The sequence below is a fragment of the Kogia breviceps genome, chromosome 7, assembly GCF_026419965.1.
Source record: "Kogia breviceps isolate mKogBre1 chromosome 7, mKogBre1 haplotype 1, whole genome shotgun sequence".
NCBI lineage: Eukaryota > Metazoa > Chordata > Mammalia > Artiodactyla > Physeteridae > Kogia > Kogia breviceps.
The window spans coordinates 9449999-9476724 of record NC_081316.1 but is presented as its reverse complement, the minus strand read 5'-3'; the positions used below and the strand labels follow the sequence as shown (position 1 = coordinate 9476724).

The window sequence follows — 26726 nt, the reverse complement described above, 5'->3', positions numbered from 1 at the left end:
GCCAAGAGGAGGGGTTGTTGTACCTTCTTAAGTATCAACGGAAAAACCGAGGCGTTATACCCGCGCGCACGAACACAGGTGCACGACTGAGGCGTTAGTTCCGAAAATCCAACACCCCCTCCCTCACAGAAAGGCAACACGGTCGCACCGGGATCACTGGAGGGGGGCAAGGGCGCGTCCCAGCCTCAGCACTTAATTGACCCTTACAGCGCAATGGGACTGGTAAGAGGAGGTCCCCGCTCACTGCCAGGGCTGTCACTTGTGACTTGTCTCCCTCCTCTGAGTCTGGCAACGGACCCGCAGGGACACAAGCTTCCCGCCTGTGTTGTCGGGCCCCACCCCCATTCCAGAAATTGGGTTCTCTCATTCTGAATTCATTTTGGCCTTCCTGCACAAACAGTGCCAGGCCGATCGGTGAGGCAGCCCGGAGGCATTTATGGCCAAGCCGCATAGTGACAGTGGGCAAGTTCTCTTGGGGCCCTGTGGGGAAAACAGGAAGTGGTAGGGGCAGGATGGGCAGGGCCCTGGAGAACCTTGTGCAAAGTGGCCCCCAGGGTCATCCGTTGGGCCGGGTTAGTACCGTCTTCACATGGAGCACCGTTTTAGCAGGATCCCTACTACCCAGCAGCCACAAAACTCCCAACCCCTTTGACTCTCCTTTAATGCCACTCGAGGATCTCCTTTGCCCAGCCCTCAGGAATGTTTGTCCTCAGTCGGGGCCACCTCTAGGAGGCAGCCACCAGCCTCAGCCATCCAGCTCAGAAAACAGAAGATGCAGGGGAGGATCAGTCACTCGTGCACGTCCCAGATCTCAGAGAGCAGCGGGGGAAGCTTCTTATCCTGCAGGCGCAGTGCAAACACTTGCTCTGAATGGACGCTGCTCAGTGTCCGGAGGTTCACCAGTTTCATTAGCATCCGTGGGAACATCAGTCGGTCCTGGGAAAGAAGGACAAGTACAGCCTTTGTCTCTCCCCAGGGAAGGGGGGGGGCAAGGGTGGGGGGGTTTGTGGGAGAGGTAGAGAATTGTCTGTGCACGATGTAGTCAGGGAGGGATTCTTGAAGGGAAAGTAGATGTGTCAGGGGATGAGCCTGTGGAGAGGAGAAAGAGGGCACAGTGGGGAGACTCACATGGGGGTGGTGGATGGAGACGTAGGCATGCAGGGCCTCCACATATGTGTGTTGCAGCCTCTCTACCTGGAGCTGGTCCTGCACGTTGGGCCGGTCTATAGGTCACCAACAAAGTCGAGTAGCAGGTCTGGCCAGGGTCTTATTTCCATACCCCAAATCACAACCAAAAAATAGGGACATGCCCCACCCAACCTCTCCCATCCCAAAGTAACACAACAAGGGCCTCCACCCCCACGATTCTTGCCCTATGGGGCCTGCAGCCCTCTTTGGTGTGAGTCTCTTGCTCGGTTTCCCTCTTGCCCCTCCTCCACACCTGCAGAGAAGATGCTGATGGCAATGAGCAAGGCAAACTCGGCATCATTTAGTTGCAGCTCATTCATGGCTCTGGAGAACTCAAAGATGGGGTTGATGAACTCCACCTGCAGCCCTAGGGAGGAAGAAGAGAGGCTGGGTTGTGTGGCGTGGGCGGCACTGCTCAACTGAGGAGACTCCCAGGAACTCGGTAAGAAGTCTCCAGGGCTCTGCTGTATAACCTGGGGTAAGTTTCTTAACCTCTCTAAGCCTCATCTGTGAGGCGGGAATCATATCTGAACTTACAAAACTGCTGTGATGGTTAAATGATAAAGCATACAGACCACTTTGCACCGCATCCAGCATACAGAACGTGCTGAATTAAATGACAATAATTCTGTTAGAATTCTTCCTAGGATGCTTGAGGGCCCCACATCACTAGAAATAGAAGCAACCCTTATGTTTGTTTATAAAAAGACTGCTTCACTGGCAATTGGCCTTACTTATTTGAATACTAGCAATACATTTGTTGTTTCACATCACAGGGGAAACAAAGCAATGTGGTTGAGGGTGTGGACTCTGGTGTCAGACTCCCCGGGTTTGAGTCCTAGCTCTACCAGTTACTAGGCTGTGGGACCCTGAGTAAGTTACTTAAGCTCTCTGGGCCTTGGTTTTCCCATCTCTAGAATGGAGATAATCATAGCACCTACCTCATAACGGGTCCTTAGAATAACGAGTGGCACATTGGGTAACTCCATGTAAGTGTTTGTTAAATAACTAATAAATTTTAGAAACAGAACCAGCCTTCTTACTGAGGAGGCCGAAGTTCAACAAACCATGACCTGAAGTGGTGACATCTGAAGAACACTTCTCCCAAACACACTGGCAAAGTCCCCCCACCCCACTTGCCATCCCCTAGTTTTCTCAGATGTCTTTCAGCAACCACCTGCTAACTCTTCCATTCCAGGCTTCTTTATTAGTCACTTCCTGTGCTTTCACCCTGATGTTTATCAAGTGTGTGTTGATCCATTTAATGGACATTTAGAAAGCATTTCTTGGTGAGGTGTCCAGCCTTGAATGGTGCTGGACAGCCCCTTCGTACAGAGAGGATGAGAAAGTTCTAGAGTTACGCCCCCTGCGAGGGTCGGCTACTGCTCGCTGAGTGGACGCCCCCAATGTGATCGGTTCACGTCGTTAGTCACCCACGCGAGCAGCATACGGTAGTGGAAGTAAAGGAGGAGGGAGACCTGCCCGAAGAGCAGCCCTGTCTCTTCTTCCCTCACTGAAAAAGTGAGAAATGAAAAACAAACATGATGACATAAAAACCGCTTATATAAATGAATCTATAAATAGACACAGATTCAGACAGCACAAGTCCGCATGTGCTGAAGGAACACGCAGACACGAGAACAGGGAAGAGTTCAGAAAGGAGGATGTTATGAAGGAGAAGGCCGTGGTTAAGAAGGCCTGGGATAATAACCATCTGGGGAGAAGGCGACTGGGTGGAGAAAGCGGGCAGGGCTGGGCTTTTAAAGCTGGAAAAAGTCATTACATCACTCCTATTCGGTGCCTATACATTCAGGCACCACACGGGCACTACAGAAGGCAAGAGGTGTCAGCACAGCCCTGCCGCACCCTATAGCGAAGGGAGGCCCGCCTAGAAAGCTCACTGGGTGGCCTGTGATGGGACAAGAGCTGGCCTGGGTCACCGGAAACCTCTGTGAGCTCTGCCCTGGAAACCAGTATTCTCCAAACCCGAGAATGGAGTCAGCATCAGCCACATTTACAGACCTACTCACTCAGGTGTTAAACCACCCAGTCTCTCGTTCAGCCTCAGTCCTGTCCCTCCGAAACACCTTCCACCTTCCAGCCTTTCCCAGCCCTCCTCCCACAACACAAACCAGCCACTGAATGTGAGGAAACCAAAACTGCTTAGCCTGCAAGCAAATGTCAGATAGAGAACAGCATCGTGAACTAATTCTTGGAGAAAGTACTCCAAGATGGGGATAGAAGTGTTCACTCTTACTGTAAAACTGCCTCATCTGGGCACATCTGCCACGTTTTAATGCCAATTCCACGGCTACTCAGAAAGCACAGCTGAAGAGGAGGAAATCAGTCCACATGATCCTTAAAGAGCACATCTGAGAAAGATTTTTCAGTTTTGACTACTAAAAGGCTTGGTGAGGTTTTCAAGGTTTTTTTCCTAGCTGTAAAGTCTTTTCTTCAAGCAAAATATCATGCAGAAGCACAATATATAACGCAGATTTAAATGGAGCTTCTGGTTTGGCTAAAGTTAGGGTGAAGGACGTTTTTCCTCTAAGGGGACACTTCCATGGAAAACCCCCTCAGGTTCCTGGGAACACAGTTTGAGAACCACTGGCCCAATGCGCCAGAGGACAGGGATCTATCCGGGGCAGTTAAGGGAGACCTGTCGGCATTCCAAATTTCTGTCTTGGAGAAACAAGTGGATCCTTCCCTCTGTAGCCACTCAAACCCCGGGCCTGTAGCTCTGTAGTCACTCTGGGCCCCATGACAAAATGCATCTGTTCATCCAACCCAGTCCCTTTGTGACCTCAGTTCTCACCTGCTTTGGCAAAGTCTTCCCGGTTATAACTGAAATCCTTGAGGAAGGTGATACTCTCGCTTCCAGGGTTGTACCTCCGAGACGTCTCCAGAAGCATCACCTGCACACAAATGTTGGGCTGGTCTTGGCCCAGGGCACCTTCAAGGGAAGGTCGAGCCCCTCATCCCTACTTCCCAGCGCATGTGGCTTCCCAGCTGGCTGGCTGGGGGCCCCTCCCCCACACATCCCGCTCTGGTCCTCCCTTCACCCTTGGCCTTGCCAGCCACCTCAATTGCGGAGGTCTTCAGGAGGGCAATCTGGTCCTCCCGGCTGAGCTGCAGGAAGCCCGGCAGCTGTTTGGCAAAATCAACGATCTCCTGCACAGAGACAATGGCCAGCTCCGTGAAGTGGGCAAAGCGTTGCTGACGGGCCTCCCGACTCTGAGGATCTGGTGCCATGGGCCAGGGCTGCCCCGAGAGGCAGGGAGGAAAGAAACAGACCACTCTGAGTCGGGCGTCAAGAAGCCGGCCGGTGCTCTGGGCACAGCGACCTCTCCCCAGGCCCCTCAGGTACCGTGACTCGAAGCCGGTCTGAGAAGGAACGTCTGTTACACTGCTGCTGGGCAGCCACCAGCTTCTCAATCATGCCCAGCTGCTCCGGGCTGAGCTGGGGCAGGACCTGGGGCGGAGAGGACGCCCTCGGGGGCGCGGCTGTGGCCTGAGCCTGTTCCTCCTCTTGCCGCTTCAGTTTCTTCACGCGGATCTGTTCTTCTGACAGAACACCTGAGGACAGAGCCAGATGTGAGGAGGGGAGAAGAGGGGGAGACAGGAAGGGGGGATGGGGCAGAGGCGTAGTGTGAGGCTCCAGAAAAGCAGAGCGTTAGGTAAAGACAAGGAAGAGAGTTTAATCCACACTTAGGGACCGTGTAGGAAGGCCCATAGGCTCAGCTGCCTTTCTGCCCCCCAGACCCTGGCCCCCAGACCTGCCCTCTTCCCCATCGGCCTAAGCACCCCCCTCCCGCAGCTCCGGCCCCCAGACACTCACACTCCTCTCGCATGCCGGCCTGGCGGCATTTGCGAAGGCGGCACTCCTGGCACTTGCGACGCGTGTAGGTGTCCATGGGGCAGTGGCCCCCACTGTGGCAGACATAGCGCGCCCCTTTGATGACACTGCGGCGGAAGAATCCCTTGCAGCCCTCGCAGCTCAGCACGTTGTAGTGGAAGCCGGAAGCCTTGTCCCCGCACACGCTGCAGAGCTCATTCCCCAGCATTTTGGGGGCTGGCCCCTTTTTCCGCTTTTGTGGACGAAGCTCTGGGTACAGGAAAGAGACTTAACGTTCTTCTTCAGGGAAAAGGCTTGGTGCCCAGCTGGCCACTGCCCTGAGCACTCAGTGGCCTTCATTTACTTCACTGTACAAAGTCTATCTAGTCTCTCTAGTCTAAGAAAGTAGCTCTCGTATGCAAAGTGCTATTATGTGCTAGGTACCGTCTGAGCCCTTTATATGCAGTGATCCTTACAACCGTAAGAGACAGGTACTCTTGTTATTTCCATTTTACAAATAAGGAAACTGAGGCTCAGAAAGGCCTAAGAAACAAAATTTACACTCAGATCACTTAGGTCTAGTTGACTCCAAAGCCTTTGGACCTAACCATGATCTTATAAGGTAAAGAGCCCTGAAGTTACCCCTCCCGGATCCAGGGAGCCCTTACCTCCTCCAAATCCAGCAGCTCCTCACCTGTGGACTCTGGAGGGGCCTCCACCCCGGGGAGCGGGGCTGTGGGGTCTGTTGCCTCCAGCCCCACCCTCGAAGTGCCCCCAGTAGATTGGGGTGTGCTAGATTCCTCCCTGAGGACACAGTTGCTGCTTCCCAGAGGCTGGCTGCTTGCATCTTGTGCATCTGGCTCCCACAGCTCCACTGCACAGTGTGAACCCCGAAAGAGAGGCACAAGGGGGTCTCAGGTCCCCAGCATTGTCCTGGGAAACTGCAAATTTATCTCCACCCATAGAGGGCAGTAAAACGTCGGCTCCGGCTTTGGGACCCTGCGATTTGTGTGGGCTCTAGGGCTAATCACTTGTAGTCCCCTGCACCTCAATACCTTAAATAAGGATGTTAACCTTTGTCCCCTTGCGGGGCTGAAGTGCATCCATCTCAGAGATCAGACAGAACTCTCGAAAGCCAAGCTGGATAAGCATTGGACATGCCAAGCCTCCCCAGCAGCAAGCCTGGATTGACAAGGACGGATGGGTATCTGCAAGGGCCAGGCACCGGAACCAGGGCAGAGACGGTCTGGGCGGAAGGAGGCAAGCAACACCAAGAGCAGCTCCGGACTGCTCTCCGGGGGCTGGCAGAAGGGGGGTAGCGAAGGAGGCCGATTCCCGCAGGAGGCGAGGAGCTGGGGCCTGGGCTCAGGGGAGAGGGCTGGAGTGGGGAAGCTTACCAGGAGAAACAACAGGCACAGGGGCCTCCAGCCACAAAGACATCTCTTCCTGGAGCCCTGGACATTACCAAGGGACCGTCCTGCAGGAATGATCCAGGTTACACTCTTCCCAAACTGGCTTCCCTCCCCTCCTGAGCCTGCTTTTTACCTGTACTCACATATCAGCTAACATTTACTTGCCATGTATGTGTCAGCCTGTGCTAAGGCTTTCCATGCCTTCCTCACAATATCCCTGTGAGGTCAGGGCTATTCTCAAGCCCAATTTACAGATGAGGAAACTGGGGTTCAAAGACATTAAGAAAATAGCCTATGGGCACACAGGCAGTGGTAGAGCCAAGACTCCGACTCTGGTCTCTCTGACATCGAAGTCTGATTTCTTGGCTACCATGCCACCTTTTCTCCCCAGGACCCCCTCCAGGCCATCAGAGAATGTTTGGGCACAACTGCCCCGCCTCTGTCAGAGCCCCTTCCCCCTCACTCTAGCACTGGGGACCGCCAAAGGTGGGCAGAACCAGGACCTGTGACCGAGGCTCCCTCCACCCAGCGAAACACACTGCTGGTTAGACAGCCTCACTCCTGCCACCTTCCAGGGTCCCAAGACAAAAAACTCTTGCCTCCAGAAGTCACCCCAGTTCACAGACAGGACCTCCTGCCCCTGACCCCTTCAGAAGTTATCCTGGGACATAAACAGAATGCTGTCGCTGTCCGAGCTTCCGTCACCATCATCCTTTTCACTTCTCCCCAGAGACCCCTTTCTAAATCCACAGGACACCCCGCTCGCTGCCCCCGCCCCCACCCGCGCCCCAGACACACAGGCAGAGCCCCAGGCCAGCGCTGAGGAGCAGACCCACCGAGTGCCCAGGCCGCCAGACTCTGGCTGAGGCAGTCTCTGGAGCCCCCTTGCTGGGAGAGGAGGATGGTGCAGTCCCTGGTCCACAGGCCTCAGCGGCCGGGGAGCCGGAGCGGAGAGAGGGGCCGGGAGCCGGGAGCCGACCGACCGAAGCCCTGGCCTCGTCGCCCCCGCCCACGGGCCGCTTCCCCACCCCGCTGACTCCGCCCCCTGCCGGCCGGCCACCCCCTCGGCCCGGCGCCACCCCTGGCCCCTACCCCCAAGCCCGAAGGCCGCATTTTCCTGCAGATCTGCCCGGCTCTCCCCTTCCTCTCCTCACCCTGGCGGCTCTGAGCTGCTCTCACAGGCACCTCCCAGGCGCCCCCACCCCACTCCCGGCAGCCTCCAGAGTCGTTTCCTCCCTTCCACAGACACCTCGCGGAGCAAAGGTCCCGGCCTGGCCCGGAATTGCGACACCGAGCCCCAGCTTGCTTTCCCGGCCACCCTCCTCCTCCTGTACCTCTGGAAAGGGGCCAAGAAGCTCTCCCCACTAGCCCCAGGCCTCAGCCAAGCTGATAGAACTACAGGGGTGGAGACAGGCAGGTGCTGGGCCTTCCAGGGAGTCTCTGAACGTGGGTGCCCTGCGGGGGCCAGAGAAAGGAAAAGGCCGGAGCGGTGGGGGGTGGAAAGAAGTCGCTACAGCAATAGATGGTCTGGGACGGGAGACGGTATATCTGGGTGCCAGTCCAGGATGGACCTGAGAGGGTATGAAGGTTCCCTCATCTGGGGAAGGGTTCCGTCAGAAGTGAGGGCAGCCTCTGTCCAGCATCTACTGAGACTGTAGCCATGCCTTCTCGCCTGAACATGAGGTCCATCCCTGAAGGCAGACACCTTGTTTTACTGATTTTATCTCCCCTGAAACAGGGCCTGCCATAAAGTAGAAACAGAGTAGGTACTGTGGTTGTTTGTTAAATGAAGAAGCAAACAAGGAAAATAGTATCATCCTCTTCTATCCTCTACTTGTTGGCTCTAGTCAATTTCATCATTGCTTTAGTGCTGGGGCTCTGAGCTCAGATTTTGGGTTCAAACCCAAGCCTTGCCTCTGCCTCTTATTTGCTGTGTGATCTTGATTAAGCAAGTTACTTAATGTCTCTGAACCTCTGTTTCTCTATCTTTAAAACAGGTATAATAATAATGGTTTCCGCCACATAAGGTTGTCGTGAGAATTAAACAATGTATCAGAGCGCACAGTAAGAGTACTAGAAATGGAAGCAGTAATTAAACTCCCAATCCTTTCAGCTATCCTTTCAGTCTTCCCATCACCTTGAATCTGTACACTGTTAACCTTCCTGTGCTTATTTCCATATACAAACCCCTCACTATCTCTTCTGGTCCTTAGAGCAGCCCCAGGAGGGAGGGAGGGTACAATAACACTGAGCTCATGGGAGAGTCTTTTCCAAGACCACACACAGTCAGTGGCCAAGCTGGGATCAGAATCCAGATGTCCTCACTCAAGTCCCTGTCCTCTTTCTTCCTCCTGTGTCAGAGTCCAGGATACTCATCTTGTTGCCTCTTAGGTCTGCTGGGCCAGTGAAGTGAGATGGTCGAAGCTGGGGCTGGTGGGCTGCAGTGGGAGGGGCAGGGGGCCCTGGGGATGCTTCAGTCCAGATGTGGGAGGCAAGAAGCCGAGGTTACTGCTGGCTGTTCCCCCCCTGCCCCACTCCCAGTTTCCTGCTCACAGGCTCTTCCTGTTTTGCTGTGACCTCCAGTTCCCATGGGCTCCACATGAAAGCACAGAAGGACAGGGGGCCAGGGCAGGCAGCCAGAGGCACTGAGACAGAGATGGACAGGACACCAGGGAAGAGAAGAGAGGGAGTAAGGAAAGAGGGGACAAGGGGTGTGGGGGAACGGGATGGGAGAAGGGCAGGGAAAACAGAAATAGAAAGGAGCTTGTTGGTCAAAGATGGGAGGAAGCACTGGGCAGGGCAGGAGGAACGGGGGGCGGGGGGGAGGTTAGGGAGGAGCAAAACTTGAGAAGACAGCAGGCTGGGTGGTGTTGCAAAATCTGTCCATGTATTCATCTTCACATTTCAGAAAAGCCCCTCTGACACCCCCACCTCAAAGTTCTGCCTCCAGCTTTTGCTCTTGTTCCCTCTCATCACAAGGTCACCCCCTCACAAGGCCTCCACCCTGGTCCGCCCTGAGTCATGAGCACAAGGTTCTCCATTCCTCTAGCTTATGTTCCCTCCCTGATTTTCACAAGGCCCCAGCTGTCCTGGGAAAGTAAAAACCAGGGGCTGGAGCCCCTGGGAAACTAGAACTTTCCTGTCTCAGCACCCACATCATCGCTCTGGCTCCCTCCTCCACCTTTCCCCATCCCCAGAAGCTCCAGCACAGAGGCAGAGTCAGCGATGTCACTGAAACACTTGGTTCAAGGAACTTGGGATGGAACGTTGGTCTGGGGTCTGATGATCTATCTTCTGGGAGTTGGGAGAAGACCCATTCACTCCTGATCCTCAACTCCCTCTCCTGACACCCTAGTCTCCCCACAGGCCAGGACCCAGCACTACAAACAGGCCGCATCGGGAGCCCTCTGACCCAGGCTAGAGCCAGTTGCTGAACAAGCAGCTTAGGGCACCATCTCCCCCACACAAGGGATTCAGCCTCAGCCTAATCTCAAGTAAGGGAGGAGGAAGCATTACTGCCAGAGTTACTCCTTCAGGTTACGGGGGTTCAGGAGCCTCCCGTGCATGAAGATGGGAAGGGAGAGCAAAAGGGGTGAAGACCAAAACCTGTTGGTGGTATCTCCACAAAGGTTCTAGAGATTAATGACTGGGACTTCTTCCCCAAACCAGGGCAAGTAGTCACGTGATCTGCAGTGGGAATCACACGTCTCACTTTGCCAGACACCCCCCCGGCCCCCACTGTGCAGTCCCACCAGCCCACTGGAGGTGTTGGGTGCAGAGCCTCCCAGTCCCACGGGGCCTTCCCTATGTCTTCTTGGCTCCTAGAAGAGGCAACATGCCTGGGAACTCCTTTTAGTGTCTTCCAGGTCACACTTCTGACCCCCAGAACCTCCAGAGACTTCTCCCTGCAGCAAAGGGAATCTTGAAGCAAAGATAGGAGCATTCACCAGCCCACAGTTATATGCACTACTGGATGGCGCTCCCATGAGGCAGGCCGCAAGGTACAGTTTGCAGGGATGGACTGGGGCAACGGCTTCTTGCTGCCTCTATCACCGTTCTGGAAGGCTGCAAAGTGTGGGGGTCATCTTGCATGCTGCTCAAGTGACTCCCCCCCAGCTTCCCAACCACAGGAGACAGAAGAACCCAGGAATTCCTGCTTCCCAGGTGTGTGAGTTCAGAGATGAGATAGACAGCAGAAAGAAGAAAAGTAACATTTATTGGGCCCGACTACATACATTTATCTTTACATGTATTATTTTATTTCTCCTCATATATAGTCCTAGAAGAGAATACTAGCAAGGGGTCAAATATCAAATTTGAATACAAGTATAGCTGACTCAAAAGCTCAAACTCAAACAAAAAAAATGCCCACCTCACTCCATTACACAAAACTGCCCTCCCAGATAGGAAAAATAGTCCACTCACCTGGATTTAGGTTTGCTTCTGCCAACACAGGGTGCAGCAGTGGTTCCCAAACCTGGCCTCATTTTCAGAGATTCTGATTTATTTGGTCTGAGGTACACCCATGTATCCATCTATCTAACTATCCACCTACACATCTATTCTTTTTGCATCTGTAGTTAGGAACCAAGGTATGGGGACCACAGAATCCTCTGGCAGAAAACAAGCAGAAGCTGGGGGTCAAGAAACCAGGGCTCAGCTCTTGGCTCTACCATGTACTTGTGGTGTAATCCTTACCCTTCCTGGGTTTATTTCTCACCATAAAAAGTGAAATAATATCTTCTCCATCAATCCTTCCTACATCGAATGCTTGCAGGCACAACGAATATAGAAATACTTGAACAAGTGGGAAGAAAAGCAAAAGATGAATTTAAAGGATTTTTGTTCTACTTGCGAATATTTAATAAGCCCGGGATTTACATTCTGAAATCACAATGGTGTGGCTAGTTTGCAAGGAGAGTAAGGGGCATATTAAAACAAAAGACTCAAAAAGTCCCACTAATATGCAGAATTTTGCCAATTAGCCATGTCCCATTCAACCCCACCAATGTGAAAAGGTTTCCTTTGCTAGAAATCTCTTAATTGAAAGTATTTTGGGGCCACTGAATACAGTTAAGCAATGCAGCTTGAGTAACCTGTGAGAAATAAACCATTTTAAGGGCTATTTGACTGGAAATCAGAAAACTTGAGTTTTAATCCATTCTCCTAAACTGTGACCTTGGACAAGTCACTTCCTCTCTCTGGGTTTATTTTCTTATCTGTGAATTAAGGGGACTAGGTTACATAAGGATTCAGAAATGCTGATTTATGAAGCCTATGAATAGTCTTCATGAACCTCTTGGGATTGTATGCAAAATTCCATTTGTGTGTGTGGACATTTTTCCGGAGGAGAGGGGACTAAATTTCCATCTGATTCACAAAGGGGGCTGTAACGAAGAAGAAGTACAATTCTGCAGCTCATGGAAGGAAAACCACATTCACAGAAAGACAGACAAAATGAAAAGGCAGAGGACTTTGTACCCGATGAAGGAACAAGATAAAAACCCCAGAAAAACAACTAAATGAAGTAGAGATAGGCAACCTTCCAGAAAAAGAATTCAGAATAATGATAGTGAAGATGATCCAGGACCTCGGAAAAAGAATGGAGGCAAAGAGCGAGAAGATGCAAGAAATGTTTAACAAAGACCTAGAAGAATTAAAGAACAAACAAACAGACATGAACACTACAATAACTGAAATGAAAACTACACTAGAAGAAATCAATAGCAGAATAACAGGCAGAAGAACGGATAAGTGACCTGGAAGACAGAATGGTGGAATTCACTGCTGCGGAACAGAATAAAGAAAAAAGAATGAAAAGAAATGAAGACAGCCTAAGGGACCTCTGGGACAACATTAAAGGCAACAACATTCGCATTACAGGGGTCCCAGAAGAAGAAGAGAGAGACAAAGGACTTGAGAAAATATTTGAAGAGATTATAGTGGAAAACTGCCCTAACATGGGAAAGGAAATAGCCACCCAAGTCCAGGAAGCACAGAGTCCCAGGCAAGATAAACCCAAGGAGAAACATGCCGAGACACACAGTAATCAAACTGACAAAAATTAAAAGACAAAGAAAAATTATTGAAAACAACAAAGGAAAAACAGCAAAATAACATACAAGGGAACTCCCATAAGGTTAACACCTGATTTCTCAGCAGAAACTCTACAAGCCAGAAGGAAGTGGCATGAAATATTTAAAGTGATGAAAGGGAAGAACCTACAATCAAGATTACCCTACTCGGCAAGGATCTCATTCAGATTCAAAGGAGAAATCAAAAGCTTTACAGACAAGCAAAAGCTAAGAGAATTCAGCACCACCAATCCAGCTCTACAACAAATGCTAAAGAAACTTCTGTAAGTGGGAAACACAAGAAAAGAAAAGGACCTACAAAAACAAACCCAAAACAATTAAGAAAATGGTAACAGGAACATACATATCGATAATTACCTTAAACGTGAATGGATTAAATGCTCCAACCAAAAGACACAGGCTTGCTGAATGGATACAAAAACAAGACCCATCTATATGCTGTCTACAAGAGACCCACTTCAGACCTAGGGACACATACAGACTGAAAGTGAGAGGATGGAGAAAGATATTCCATGCAAATGGAAATCAAAAGAAAGCTGGAGTAGCAATACTCATATCAGATAAAATAGACTTTAAAATAAAGAACGTTACAAGAGACAAGGAAGGACCCTACATAATGATCAAGGGATCAATCCAAAAAGAAGATATAACAATTATAAATATATACACACCCAACATAGGAGCACCTCAGTATGTAAGGCAACTGCTAACAGCTATAAAAGAGGAAATCGACAGTAACACAATAATAGTGGGGGACTTTAACACCTCACTTACACCAATGGACAGATCTTCCAAGCAGACAATTAATAAGGAAACACAAGATTTAACTGACACAATAGACCAGACAGATTTAATTGATCTTTATAGGACATTCCATCCAAAAACAGCAAACTACACTTTCTTCTCAAGTGCACACAGAACATTCTCCAGGATAGATCACATCTTGGGTCACAAATCAAGCCTCAGTAAATTTAAGAAAACTGAAGTCATATCAAGCATCTTTTCCGACCACAACGCTATGAGATTAGAAATCAACTACAGGGAAAAAAACATAAAGAATACAAACACATGGAGGCTAAACTATACGTTACTAAATAACCAAGAGATCAGTGAAGAAATCAAAGAGGAAATCAAAAATTACCTAGAGACAAATCACAACGAAAACATGACGATTCAAAACCTATGGGATGCAGCAAGAGCACTTCTAAGATGGAAGTTTATAGCTATACAAGCCTACCTCAAGGAACAAGAAAAATCTCAAATAAACAATCTAAACTTACACCTAAAGGAACTAGAGAAAGAAGAACAAACAAAACCCAAAGTTAGTAGAAGGAAAAAAATCATAAAGATTAGAGCAGAAATAAATGAAATAAAACAACAAAAAATCAAAGATCAATAAAACTAAAAGCTAGTTCTTTGAGAAGATAAACAAAATTGATAAACCTTTAGCCAGACTCACCAAGAAAAAGAGAGAGAGGACTCAAATCAATAAAATTAGAAATGAAAAATGAGAAGTTACAATGGACACTGCAGAAATACAAAGCATCATAAGAGACTGCTACAAGCAACTCTATGCCAATAAAATGGACAACCTGGAAGAAATGGTCAAATTCTTAGAAAGGTATAACCTTCTAAGACTGAACCAGGAAGAAATAGAAAATATGAACAGACCAATCACAAGTAATGAAATTGAAACTGTGATTTTAAATCTTCCAACAGAGAAAAGTCCAGGATCAGATGGCTTCACAGGCGAATTCTATCAAACATTTAGAGAAGAGCTAACACCCATCCTTCTCAAACTCTTCCAAAAATTTGCAGAGGAAGGAACACTCCCAAACTCATTCTATGAGGCCACCATCACCCTGATACCAAAACCGGACAAAGATACTACAAAAAAAGAAAATTACAGACTAATATCACTGATAAATATAGATGCAAAAATCCTCAACAAAATACTAGCAAACAGAATCCAACAACACATTAAAAGGATCATACACCATGATCAAGTGGGATTTATCCCAGGGATGCAAGGATTCTTCAGTATATGCAAATCAATCAATGTGATACACCATATTAACAGATTAAAGGATAAAAACCATATGATCATCTCAATAGATGCAGTAAAAGCTTTTGACAAAATTCAACACCCATTTATGATAAAAACTCTCCAGAAAGTGGGCACAGAGGGAGGCTACCTCAACATAATAAAGGCCATATACGACAAACCCACAGCAAACATCATTCTCAATGGTGAAAAACTGAAAGCATTTCCTCTAAGATCAGGAACAAGACAAGGATGTCCACTCTCACCACTATTATTCAACATAGTTTTGGAAGTCCTAGCCATGGCAATCAGAGAAGAAAAAGAAATGAAAGGAATACAAATCGGAAAAGAAGAAGTAAAACTGTCACTGTTGGCAGATGACATGATACTATACATAGAGAATCCTAAAGATGCCACCAGAAAACTACTAGAGCCAGTCAATGAATTTGGTAAAGTTTCAGGACAGAAAATTAATGCACAGAAATCTCTTGCATTCCTATACACTAACAACGAAAGATCAGAAAGAGAAATTAAGGAAACAATCCTATTCACCATTGCAACAAAAAGAATAAAATACCTAGGAATAAACCTACCTAAGGAGGTAAAAGACCTGTACTCAGAAAACTATAAGACACTGATGAAAGAAATCAAAGATGACATCAACAGATGGAGAGATATACCATGTCCTTGGATTGGAAGAATCAATATTGTGCAAATGACTATACTACTCAAAGCAATCTACAGATTCAATGCAATCCCTATCAATTTACCAATGGCAATTTTACAGAACTAGAACAAAAAATCTTAAAATTTGTATGGAGACACAAAAGACCCCAAATAGCCAAAGCAGTCTTGAGGGAAAAAAAATGGAGCTGGAGGAAACAGGCTCCCTGAATTCACACTATACTACAAAGCTACAGTAATCAAGACAATATGATACAGGCACAAAAACAGAAATATAGATCAATGGAAAAGGATAGAAAGCCCAGAGATAAACCCATGCACCTATAGTCAACTTATCTATGACAAAGGAGGCAAGGATATACAATGGACAAAAGACAGTCTCTTCAATAGGTGGTGCTGGGAAAGCTGGACAACTACATGTAAAAGAATGAAATTAGAACACTCCCTAACACCATACACAAAAATAAACTCAAAATGGATTAGAGACCTAAATGTAAGACGGGACACTATAAAACTCTTAGAGGAAAACATAGGAAGAACACTCTTTGACATAAATCACAGCAAGATCTTTTTTGATCCACCTCCTAGAGAAATGGAAATAAAAACAAAAATAAACAAATGGCACCCAATGAAACTTAAAAGCTTTTGCAAAGCAACGGAAACTACAATCAAGACAAAAAGACAAGGGCTTCCCTGGTGGCGCAGTGGTTGAGAGTCCGCCTGCCAATGCAGGGCACACTGGTTCGTGCCCCGGTCCGGGAAGATCCCACATGCCGCGGAGCGGCTGGGCCCGTGAGCCATGGCCACTGAGCCTGCGCTGCGCTTCCGGAGCCTGTGCTCAGCAACAGGAGAGCCCACAACAGTGAGAGGCCTGCGTACCGCAAAAAAAAAAGACAACCCTCAGAATGGGAAATATCTGCAAATGAATCAACGGACAAAGGATTAATCTCCAAAATATATAAACAGCTTATGCAGCTCAATATTAAAAAAACAACCCAATCAAAAAATGGGCAGAAGACCTAAATAGACATTTCTCCAAAGACATACAGATAGCCAAGAAGCACATGAAAAGCTGCTCAACATCACTAATTATTAGAAAAATGCAAATCAAAACTACAATGAGGTATCACCTCATATCAGTTAGAATGGGCATCATCAGAAAATCTACAAACAACAAATGCTGGAGAGGGAGTGGAGAAAAGGGAACCTCCTGCACTGTTGGTGGGAATGTAAATGGATACAGCCGCTATGGAGAACTCCTTAAAAAACTAAAAATAGGGGGCTTCCCTAGTGGCGCAGTGGTTGAGTCCGCCTGATGATGCAGGGAACACAGGTTCGTGCCCTGGTCCGGGAGGATCCCACATGCCACAGAGCGGCTGGGCCCATGAGCCATGGCCGCTAAGCCTGCGCGTCCGGAGCCTGTGCTCCGCAATGGGAGAGGCCACAACAGTGAGAGGCCTGCATACCACCAAAAAAAAAAAAAAAAAAAAACACTAAAAATAGAATTACCATATGACCCAGCAATCTCACTTCTGGGAATATACCCAGAGAAAACCATAATTCAAAAAGACACATGCGGGCTTCCCTGGTGGCGCAGTGGTTGGGAATCCGCCTGCTGATGAAGGGGACACGGGTTCGTGCCCCGGTCCGGGAAGATCCCACATGCCGCAGAGCGGCTGGGCCCGTGAGCTATGGCCACTGAGCCTGTCTGTCCGGAGCCTATGCTCCGCAATGGGAGAGGCCACAACAGTGAGAGGCCCGCGTACCACAAAAAAAAAAAAAGACACATGCACCCCAATGTTCATTGCAGCACAATATTTACAATAGCCAGGTCACGGAAGCAACCTAAATGCCCATCAACAGATGAATGGATAAAAATGTGGTACATATATACAATGGAATATTAGCCATAAAAAGGAACGAAATTGGGTCATTTGTAGAGACGTGGATGGATCTATAGACTGTCATACAGAGTGAAGTAAGCCAGAAAGAGAAAAACAAATATCATATATTAACGCATATATGTGGAACCTAGAAAAATGGTACAGATGAACCGGTTTGCAGGGCAGAAATAGAGACAGAGATGTAGAGAACAAACGTATGGACACCAAGGGGGGAAGTGGTGGGGTGGGGGTGGTGATGGTGTGATGAATTGGGAGATTGGGATTGACATATACACTAATATAGATAAAATAGATAACTAATAAAAACCTGCTGTATAAAAAGTAAATAAAATTCAGAAAAAGGGGGGGGGGGCTTGAGACTAAATAAGGCTAACTTTTTGACTACCTAGTCTTCAGCTCTCAATTTCTATTCACTTCTCCATAACAATTCTGGAAGTAATTTTTGGATCCTGAGGTATATATAAATAATTCAATCTGGAGTCCTGGGGCAAAATACTGACCCTGCTTTCTTGCATATATTCTGATCACGTTTTATTTCTCCAGTGATCTGAGGTGATTTGCTGCTACTAGGGGGCAGATCTGAATCAAAGCATCCCAAGGGCCTATGATCTGACCTCCTGGAGCTGTGAGTCCCTCCAAGCTGAGTCACAAAGCCCTGAAGCCAACTGGCTGCACCTGTATCCTAACGGTTTGTGCCAAGAGAGCCTCTCTCTGATTCTGTGGAAACCCCACCTACTCCCACCGTATATGCTCCTTCCCCTTACCCCTATATATCTCCCCACTGGTCTGAAATTTCTCTGCTACGGATTCACTGCTTTGGTTTTGCCAAGTCTGAACATCCTGTGCAACCCAACTCCTTTGAGAAGAGGCGTGACATCTTGATTCTAATTAACTAAGACTTGGAAGTGGACGGGTGGGAGGACACGGAAAGGACTGGAAGGGGGAGTGAGAGGAGTCCTGAAGCTTTGCTCAGGAAATGAGCTTGGCTACACTGGGACCAAGCTCAGGGACATAGGGAGTCCAAAGGGCTGTTTACACGCTGTGCCCTACACCCAAAACAAGACTTCTTCCGGGGAAGACAGCCAGGGCCAAGGCTCAAATTCCACCCAAAGGAAGGGGTGTGGAGAAAGGCGCCCTATACCACCCCTCGCCCCAATTCTGCACCCGCTCTCGCTCTAGGTCAGACCCGGCAGCACCCCGGCCCGAGGGGGTCGCTTGCTGTGCCGGCCACGGTCCGGCCCAATACAAGAGCCACCTTGGTACTGGGTCTCCGCGGGCAGAGGCAAAACCCACGCTCAGTGTTCTCTTTACCAAGACGAGGTCTTCAAGCCCTTTCTTCAGGGCGAGGTCGCGCTACATTCCCACGCTTCTCCGCCACCGCGGGATCGCGAACTTCCTACAGGAATTCCCTACCGGATTCCTCCTCCCACCATCCCTGCCCCTCCTTTAGCAAGATGGCGGCGAGAGCACTTCCGGCGTGTGTCCTTAAGGGTGCGTCCGGGCGGCTGCTGCAAGTGCCACTCAGCGGGTTCCAGCCTCTTTGCTGCACAGACTACAGCGGTGATGGCGGGCAGACGGTTCGGCTGGAGCCGGGTGGCTCTTCTCCAGCTCTTCCTTGGTGTGAACCTGATGATGATGCCACCTACCGAGGCCCGGCGTCTGCGTTTCGTTACGTTGGTAATGAGAGATGGGGTCGCCAAGGGCTCGCCAGTGCTAGGAGGGCACCGGCCTGCGGGTGGAGGGATGGGCGGGGCTTTGCTGGGGTCTGGGGTCCGTTGGAGGAGGAGGAGGAGCTGGTTTAACAGGAGACGACCGGCCTGCGGGGTTGGAGGCCAGGGTTTGCAGTTTTTGTGAAGCTCTGGGGTATTGAGGGGGGCAGGGTGTACGGAGCTCAGTATTAGAGGATAGGTCGGGTGAGTCTGCCTTGGGACAGGGATGTAGCTGAATGGTAAGAGGCTCGCGAAGAAAACCTTTGGTGATTTTTTTTCCAGTTTCCCCCACCATCTGCATTGCTTTTATTTCTTTTCCTTTCCCACCTGTACTTTTGATTTTCCCAAGGTCTCCAGTGGCATTGCTTAGCCAAGTTAGAACCTCTGGAACCTGGAGGAAGTTACTGACTTCTGAGTTGGGGTCTTCAGTTGGTAGAGTTAAGGCTTTCCGGAGGGAGTGACGGCTCCTTCTCAACATGGGGCAGAGTTTGGCCCTGTGTCCACATCGAGGGGACCCTTCTGACCTGTAGGCTAACCATTTTCTTCCCTCAGCTGTACCGACATGGAGACCGTTCGCCAGTGAAGACATACCCCAAGGACCCCTATCAGGAAGACGAATGGCCCCAGGGATTTGGTCAGCTAACCAAGGTGAGTCAGAAGCCAGCTCTCTCTCAGGATGAGCTGTAGAATGAGTGACCTCTAGAGCAGGCTGCAGAGCTTGGGGCCTCACCAAACTGCTTTTTCCCATGTGGGTGCTGATTTTGACCACATTTCTTAATCTTACTTTCATCTGTGCCCAGATTAAAATGGGCATACATAGGGCTTCCCTGGTGGCGCAGTGGTTGGGAGTCTGCCTGCCGATGCAGGGGACGCAGGTTCGTGCCCCGGTCCGGGAGGGTCCCGCGTGTCGCGGAGCAGCTGGGCCCGTGGGCCGTGGCCTCTGGGCCTGCGCGTCGAGAGCCTGTGCTCCGCAACGGGAGAGGCCACAGGGGTGAGAGGCCCGCGTACCGCAAAAAAAAAAAAAAAAAAAAAGGGCATACATAATGCCATGCACAGTTGGCCACTTAATAAATGACTCCTGGGATCAGATTAACCCACTCCTACTTTCAACCAGGAACTTGGAAAGCAATAGTGGCTAAGCCCTGTGGTAATCGTGAGCCATCCCTTCCCTCTGGGCCTCTTAACCCTTGGGTTTGCCCACAGGAGGGGATGCTACAGCACTGGGAGCTGGGCCAGGCTCTGCGACAGCGCTACCATGACTTCCTCAACACCTCTTACCACCGGCAAGAGGTAAGACTGGGAGCTCTAGAGGCAAGGGAAATGGGAAGTGCTGTTCTCACCCGCTGCCCTCAGGGAGACCACGGGTGAGGCTGGGCACTCTGGCCTCCCTCCATGCATTTCTAGTTACAGCACAACTACAGGATAAGACATCCAAGGGCTGTCTAGAGCAAAACCCTAGAGGCTGAGTTGCCCCTGCTTGGCTTGGAAAGAGGCAAAAGTGATCAAGCATCCAAGCTGACTTAAGGATCTGGCAAAGTAGTTTCTGACTCTGTGAATTAACTCAGGCTTTCCATCTGAGACACTTACTGAGCACCTATTATGGGGCAGGCACTATGCTAGCAGTGCACCTACTGGTGCGCCATACAGATATGGTCTTTGTCCCTGGATGTTGTTATTTCCTTGAACGCCAGCCCTATCCTGATCTTGCCCTTTCTCACAGCTTATTCCTCCCTTTTCACAAGCAAATATCTCTGTTCCTTATTTTATTTCCTTTCCTGCTCTCTAAGACAGTTATCAAGGGGGATGTGATTGAAGACAGTTTCTGCCCTCAAGGACCCAGGCCTAGATAGGGAGACGGGTGTTGTAATAAGCCAGGCAAGCAGACAGACCTGAGCGCCTTGTTGACTAAGCACTTTGGACTGGGAGGGGCATTTGAACTAGAGCCATTCCCACAGGCGTTCTTCACAGATGGGGGACAGCTACGCCCCCAGCTGGTGGGCCTTGGCTGGGAAGAGGGATGTGGAGGGCCAGAGAAGGGGAGAGGGCCAGATGCGTGGTGGATTTATAATTTGCTAGGTGACCATCAAGAACAGGACCTCCCCTGGAGCCCCAGTGAGGGGCCAGAGCTCCCCAAACCCGCTTCCACAGGTGAGACTTGTGTTGTCATCTCTGCAGGTTTATGTGCGAAGCACAGACTTTGACCGGACTCTCATGAGTGCTGAGGCCAACCTGGCTGGACTCTTCCCTCCCGACGGGATGCAGCGCTTTAACCCAAACATCTCTTGGCAGCCTATCCCCATCCACACTGTGCCCATTGCCGAGGACAGGGTAAGACCAGCCAGCCCTTCCCTAGAGGTGGTGACAGGGGCAGTTCTGGCCATTGGCCTGCTGATCCCCGACTCCCTCTCTGCCTCTGCTTCCCTGCTTTGGTCTGCAGCTGCTGAAGTTCCCATTGGGCCCATGCCCCCGTTTTGAACAGCTGCAGAACGAGACCCGGCGGACCCCGGAGTATCAGAATGAGAGTATTCAGAATGCGGTGAGTGGGGCTGAGGCGGAGGTCACCACACTGTCCTTTCCCCCAGGGCAAGGGCAAGACTGATCCCCTGATCCACTTTTCACAGCAATTTCTGGATATGGTGGCCAACGCGACAGGGCTTGCAGACCTGACACTGGAGACCGTCTGGAATGTCTACGACACACTTTTCTGTGAGGTGAGCCGGCTGAGGGTCCCCGGTGGGACCGCTCGTCTCTCATGCCTCGACAAGCCTCGGTGACCAGGCCCAGTAGAACACAGTGCCCGGACACCACGCTCACTGGGGAGGTCCAAGCAGGCCACCTCTTGTGAAACACGGGAACTTCCCTCACGGGTGAAGAAGAACCTCAGAGTGGGAAATAGTTTTTATCAGTGGTCAGCAGTTCCTGCTTCTCTCCACCCAGAGCTCTCGTGGTATCTGACCCCATTCTGCTGAGTCACACTTCTCGCTCCCGGGCCTCCTTTCCTGTTCCCTGCAGCCTCAACACTGCCCACCATGGCCCCCCGGTTCCGGTCCCTCTCCCTCCCCTCTCACACACACACACACACGTACAGGTACTGTCCCACGTGGGAAGAGAGCTGCTCCCGGGAGAGGCTCCGGCCTAGGCTGGGGAGCTAACCTGCCCGCTGCCACGCACAGCAGGCACACGGGCTGGTCCTGCCGCCCTGGGCCTCGCCCCAAACCATGAAGCGTCTGAGCCGGCTAAAGGACTTCAGCTTCCGCTTCCTCTTCGGGATCTACGAGCAGGCAGAGAAGGCCCGGCTGCAGGGGGGTGAGTGACAAAAGCAGCATGTCACTCCCCTGTCAGAACCCTACAGCACTAGACATCTGCTCCTGGGGGCTCCTTACACGCTTACTTCTCTCCCTGCAGTGTTCCCTGCTCTTTCAGAACCAGATGCCCTAGTTATCCCGTCAGCCATCCAGTCTCCCCAGTTCTCCAGATCCTTAGCACGTTTGTCCCTGTGCGAGTGACCACAGTTAGGTTTTTGTGCTTTCCTGCCATTCGTATCCTTAAGTTTCACCCATGTCAGAAGACCCTCCCTTCCCTCTGATGACTTCCTACCTCCCGAGGACCACCGGGGGCCACTCTGAAAGGACGCTGAGAGTAATACACATGCCAGTTTCTTCATGTGAGCACCCAAGGGAGTGCCAGCTGCTAGACCTTTCCAGCATCTTGACGTTTTCAGAGCCTGCACATGACAGAGTTCCCCTGGCCTGGAGCCCCCATCCTGTGTGCTCTGAAGCAATCTTACGTTTATATTTATTCCCAACTGGAGTAATTTCTTCAAACATGGGCAGGGCCTGGTAGCTCCTTTATAAGTAAATGGGCAGGTTTCTGCACCTGTGGGAAAGATAGATGTCTTGTTTCGTCTTGCTTCCTTCTGTAAGGCTGGAAGTTCTTAGAGAGCAGGGGGTGCTGCAGAGTGTGCGTGGTTCCCCTGAATCTAAAGTGTTCTCTGTGCTGGTGATGAGACCCAGGACTGGCAGAGGGTGAGAGCGCCCCAGATGGGTCTAGTGGGAAGACGGCGACGGCTGTAGCCGCTGACGCTGGGCGCTCTCGCCTTCAGGAGTCCTGCTGGCTCAGATACGGAGGAACCTGACCCTGATGGCGACCACCTCCCGGCTCCCCAAGCTGCTGGTCTACTCTGCGGTAAGCCCCCGTCCCCAGTGCGCTGACGTCACGCAGGAGCCGGATCTCCTCCCTTCGGCGCACGGGGCTGTGGGGGGCGGTGCTGACGGGGGGCCCTTCTCTCTTACAGCACGATACCACCCTGGTGGCTCTGCAGATGGCGCTGGATGTCTACAATGGTAAACAAGCCCCCTACGCGTCCTGCCACATATTTGAACTATACCAGGAAGATAGCGGGTGAGTGGAGCTACGGGCCTGCCCTGAGGAGGGGAGCTCACGGGGGGACTGTGGGCAGCTTCCCTCTTGTCTCCTGTCAACCCTCAGGAATTTCTCAGTGGAAATGTACTTTCGGAACGAGAGTACCAAGGCCCCCTGGCCGCTGATCCTGCCTGGCTGCCCTCACCACTGCCCGCTGCAGGACTTCCTCCGCCTCACGGAGCCCGTTGTGCCCAAGGACTGGGAGCAGGAGTGCCGGCTGGCAAGCGGTCCTGCAGACACAGGTGAGCTGCTGCCGGCCTCCATGCTGGCCGTGCCCCGGAACAGCTTACAGTTCATATCCACAGGTCTCGAGAGGGCTGATGCACTTCCAGCCATCCTGTTGCAGGGATGGCAGTCCTTTAGCCAGCTCAGACGCTGCATGGTTGGGGGCGAGGCCCGTCCTATCCCTAGACAGTTAACTTCCCACCCTGAGACATACTCCTCGCCCTCAGTTCTTACACTAAGAGGAAATAAGAGCAACCAGGAGAGGACTGTCTTGTCCTCCTACCACCAGGTGTTCCAGCTTGCTCGCTGGTACAAGCCGCCACTTGGAGCCGGCCTTTCCACTCACACCCTGGGTCCATCTCTCCTCACCTCCACGCGGACCCCGGCGCTCAGCGTTACCGCCCTGCTGGATCAGTGTCATCTCAGAGCCTAAGAAACACCTCTTGGGCCCACGTCCTTCTCCAGCTGCCACTCCTTTCCTCTCTCCCCTTTTCGGGTGTAAAATCCTTCAAAGGCTTGCCTAGACTCTGGCGTCACTGCCTCACTGCCCATTCTCTCAGACTCACACTAGGCAGTCTTGTGTCACCTGCCACTCCATGGAAGCCACTCTTGTCAAGGACCAATGACCTCCTCTTACCAAAGCCAGTGACCAATTCTTAGCTTCTCTCACCTCTCAGCAGCATTACACAATCGATCACTCCTTCCTTAAATACTTTCTTGGCTTCTCTGGTTTTTCTCCTAACTCATAGGCAGCTTCCTTTACTAGCTTCTCCCCACTAACCAGTGGATGGCCCAGGGCTCAGCCTCGCTCTTTCCCCAGCCATGCCTGCTCCCAAGGTGAACTTACCCAGCCTGATAGCCTTATATACTATCTCCACGCTAAGTTCTGTCTTTTTATGACTCACAGATTCATGACCTCTTCTCTGAGCTGCAGGTTCACATATCCAGCTGCTGACTTGAGGTCTTTACATGGATGTCAACTAAGGCATGTCACAGTTGAAGTCTAAATCCAAATGCTCTTCCCCCAAATCTGCTCTTCCTCCAGGCTTCCCCACCTTAGTAAATGCCGCGTTAGCCACCTAGGTGTATAGCATAACCCAAAGCGCTATCCTGAATACCCTCTTCCTCAGACCCCACCTCCAAACCACTAGCAGATCCTACCAGCCCAATTGTTAAAGTACACGCTCTTGCTCCCTAGCCCAGTCTACCATCATCTCTTGCCTGAAGTACTGGAAAGCTTCCTAACGTTCTTTCTGATTCTGTTCTTGGCCCTACCAGTGTTTCAGCACAACAGAGTTAATTTTTTTTAAACATAAATCAGTTCACATCACTACCCTTCTCAGAATCTTCCAGTGGCTTCCCATTACATTTGGAATAAAACCCAAGTACTTGGGCTTCCCTGGTGGCGCAGTGGTTAGGAATCCACCTGCCAATGCAGGGGACGTGGGTTCGAGACCTGGTCCGGGAAGATCCCACATGCCGCGGAGCAACTAAGCCCATGCACCACAGCTACTTAGCCTGTGCTTTAAAGCCCGCGAGCCACAACTACTGAGCCCATGTGCCTAGAGCCCGTGCTCCACAACAAGAGAAGCCACCGCAATGAGAAGCCCGCACACCACAATGAAGAGTAGCCCCCGCTCGCCGCAACTAGAGAAAGCCCGCACGCAGCAACGAAGACCCAACACAGCCAAAAATAAATAAATAAGAAAAATAAATAAATTTTAAAACACAAAAAACCCCAAGTTCTTTACCATGGCCTCCAGGCCCTACTTGGGTCTGGTCCTCCGCCCTCATCTCCTGTGCTCATGTATTCTGCTCTAGCGATACTGACTTTCTTGCTGGTCCTAGAACATGCCAAGCTAATTCCCTTCTGCATTTGCCACCCATCCACCCACCCACCCCCGGCCTCAGGACACTCTTCTGTTAGATCTTTTGTATGTCTCAGTGACTCCAGGTCTCTGTTCAAATGGTCACTTTCTCAGTGACACCTTCCCTGACTGACCCACCTCTCCATCATTTCCCCCTTACCTTGCTTTGTTTTCCTTTATGGCATTTGCCACTAATCCATCATGTCTATCATTTGCCTGTCATGGCATCTGCTCTCCTAGAATGTAAAATCTACAAGGGAGCCTTTGTCTTGGCCACCTGTGATACCCCCGTTGTAAGAACAGCACCTGGCACGTGGTAGGCACTCAGGTATTTGTTGAATGAACGCTGACGTGACCTTTCTCTCCCCCCACCGCCCCGTGCGCAGAGGTGATCGTGGCCTTGGCTGTATGTGGCTCCATCCTCTTCCTTCTCATAGTGCTGCTCCTCACCGTCCTCTTCCGGATGCAGGCCCAGCCTCCCGGCTACCGCCACGTCCCAGACGGGGAGGATCATGCCTGACAACCACTCAGCCCCCTTCCCTCTACCTCCTAGGGGAGGTGGGCTGGGCCCTGCTCCTGACTGTTGCTGCTCCCCAGCCCATGGACAGGAGGCCCTGGGTTGGGCCTCCCTCTAATCACCCCAACCTAGACGAACAAGTGGGGCTCAGCTTGGCCCGTGGCACCTGTCACTCAGCATCCACGTGTCTGATGTTAACCAAGTACTGTGTTGGACGCTGGCTTTCTCCAAACGGGATTTGCCTCCTCCATGCTCCCTTCTAAGGACCTGAAATGTAGACAAGTAGTCACGTTTCACTCAGGACCTAGGACAAAGACTGAAGGGGTTGCTGCTTGATCTGCTTTGCCTCTCCATCAAGCCCTGCTCACTCTCTCTACCAACCCAGAGTCTCTGGCAAATGGCCCAGAGGACACAGTCTTGCCTCTCAGTGCTTATTTTAGTGGGAAAAACTGCACAACGCTGGCCACCAAGGAACCAGATCACCCAAGAGCCAGCCAGCGAAGTTTTCCTTTGTCCAGCTGAGGCCATCATTAACTGGAGCCAGACACAATGCTTCCAGCATCTTTGTCACCCCTGCACCTTGAGCAGGTTGGAAGGATGTTGTGTACCTGGGAGGGAGTCGGGGAGGTGTGTGGGGGGTGAGCTGTGGTACAGAATCATGAAACTACTATCCCTCTCATCTAGGCTGGGATCTCCTGGGATCTGCCAGGGATCTCCAGCTGGCATGTTGTGAGCTGAACAGCTCCTGACTGTGGTCCAGAATAGGGCTGAGACAGCTTCCAGAGAATGAAGGTTTTTGGACTCTTAGTGCTGTTTTCTGTGC

At 50.7% G+C, this 26726-nt stretch overlaps 2 protein-coding genes across 12 annotated transcripts; one reads left to right on the top strand and one right to left on the bottom strand.

Moving 5' to 3' along the window:
• Positions 1-366: 366 nt before the first annotated feature.
• NR1H3 (nuclear receptor subfamily 1 group H member 3) lies at positions 367-18559 on the bottom strand. Of its 8 annotated transcripts, none has more exons than XM_059068104.2 (10): positions 18474-18559; positions 6421-6500; positions 5718-5897; positions 5027-5293; positions 4556-4764; positions 4270-4449; positions 4004-4103; positions 1442-1555; positions 1129-1223; positions 367-936 (listed from the first exon to the last, which is right to left on the bottom strand). In XM_059068104.2, exons 2-10 carry the CDS (start codon positions 6461-6463, stop codon positions 790-792), a joined length of 1335 nt encoding a protein of 444 aa, XP_058924087.1. In that variant the 5' UTR covers positions 6464-6500; positions 18474-18559; the 3' UTR covers positions 367-789. The 8 variants fall into 8 exon arrangements, with proteins under 8 accessions (XP_058924087.1, XP_066893270.1, XP_066893271.1 ...); XM_067037169.1 differs by lacking the exon at positions 18474-18559 and adding an exon at positions 10861-10936; XM_067037170.1 differs by lacking the exon at positions 18474-18559 and adding an exon at positions 7770-7839.
• ACP2 (acid phosphatase 2, lysosomal) lies at positions 18211-26710 on the top strand. Of its 4 annotated transcripts, none has more exons than XM_059068461.2 (11): positions 18211-18839; positions 19424-19519; positions 20075-20161; positions 21047-21199; positions 21309-21407; positions 21493-21582; positions 22045-22177; positions 22974-23056; positions 23166-23272; positions 23360-23535; positions 23808-25207. In XM_059068461.2, the coding sequence occupies exons 1-11, from the start codon at positions 18726-18728 to the stop codon at positions 24176-24178; spliced, it is 1509 nt and encodes a 502-aa protein (XP_058924444.1). In that variant the 5' UTR covers positions 18211-18725; the 3' UTR covers positions 24179-25207. The 4 variants fall into 4 exon arrangements, with proteins under 4 accessions (XP_058924444.1, XP_066893262.1, XP_058924448.1 ...); XM_067037161.1 differs by lacking the exon at positions 23808-25207 and adding an exon at positions 25773-26710 and having other exon boundaries at positions 18682-18839; positions 22048-22177; XM_059068465.2 differs by lacking the exon at positions 23808-25207 and adding an exon at positions 25773-26710 and having other exon boundaries at positions 18682-18839.
• Positions 26711-26726: the final 16 nt, after the last annotated feature.

Excerpts from the sequence above, each read along its gene's own strand:
- NR1H3 (XM_059068104.2), bottom strand. The coding sequence starts at position 6,463 with ATGTCTTTGTGGCTGGAGGCCCCTGTGCCTGTTGTTTCTCCTG. Across the intron at positions 5,898-6,420 it reads TGTGCCTGTTGTTTCTCCTG|TGGAGCTGTGGGAGCCAGAT; the intron begins GTAAGCTTCCCC and ends CACACTGTGCAG. Across the intron at positions 4,450-4,555 it reads CAGACCGGCTTCGAGTCACG|CCCTGGCCCATGGCACCAGA; the intron begins GTACCTGAGGGG and ends CTCTCGGGGCAG.
- ACP2 (XM_059068461.2), top strand. The coding sequence starts at position 18,726 with ATGGCGGGCAGACGGTTCGGCTGGAGCCGGGTGGCTCTTCTCCAGCTC. Across the intron at positions 21,408-21,492 it reads ATGAGAGTATTCAGAATGCG|CAATTTCTGGATATGGTGGC; the intron begins GTGAGTGGGGCT and ends CACTTTTCACAG. Across the intron at positions 23,057-23,165 it reads AGCTGCTGGTCTACTCTGCG|CACGATACCACCCTGGTGGC; the intron begins GTAAGCCCCCGT and ends TCTCTCTTACAG.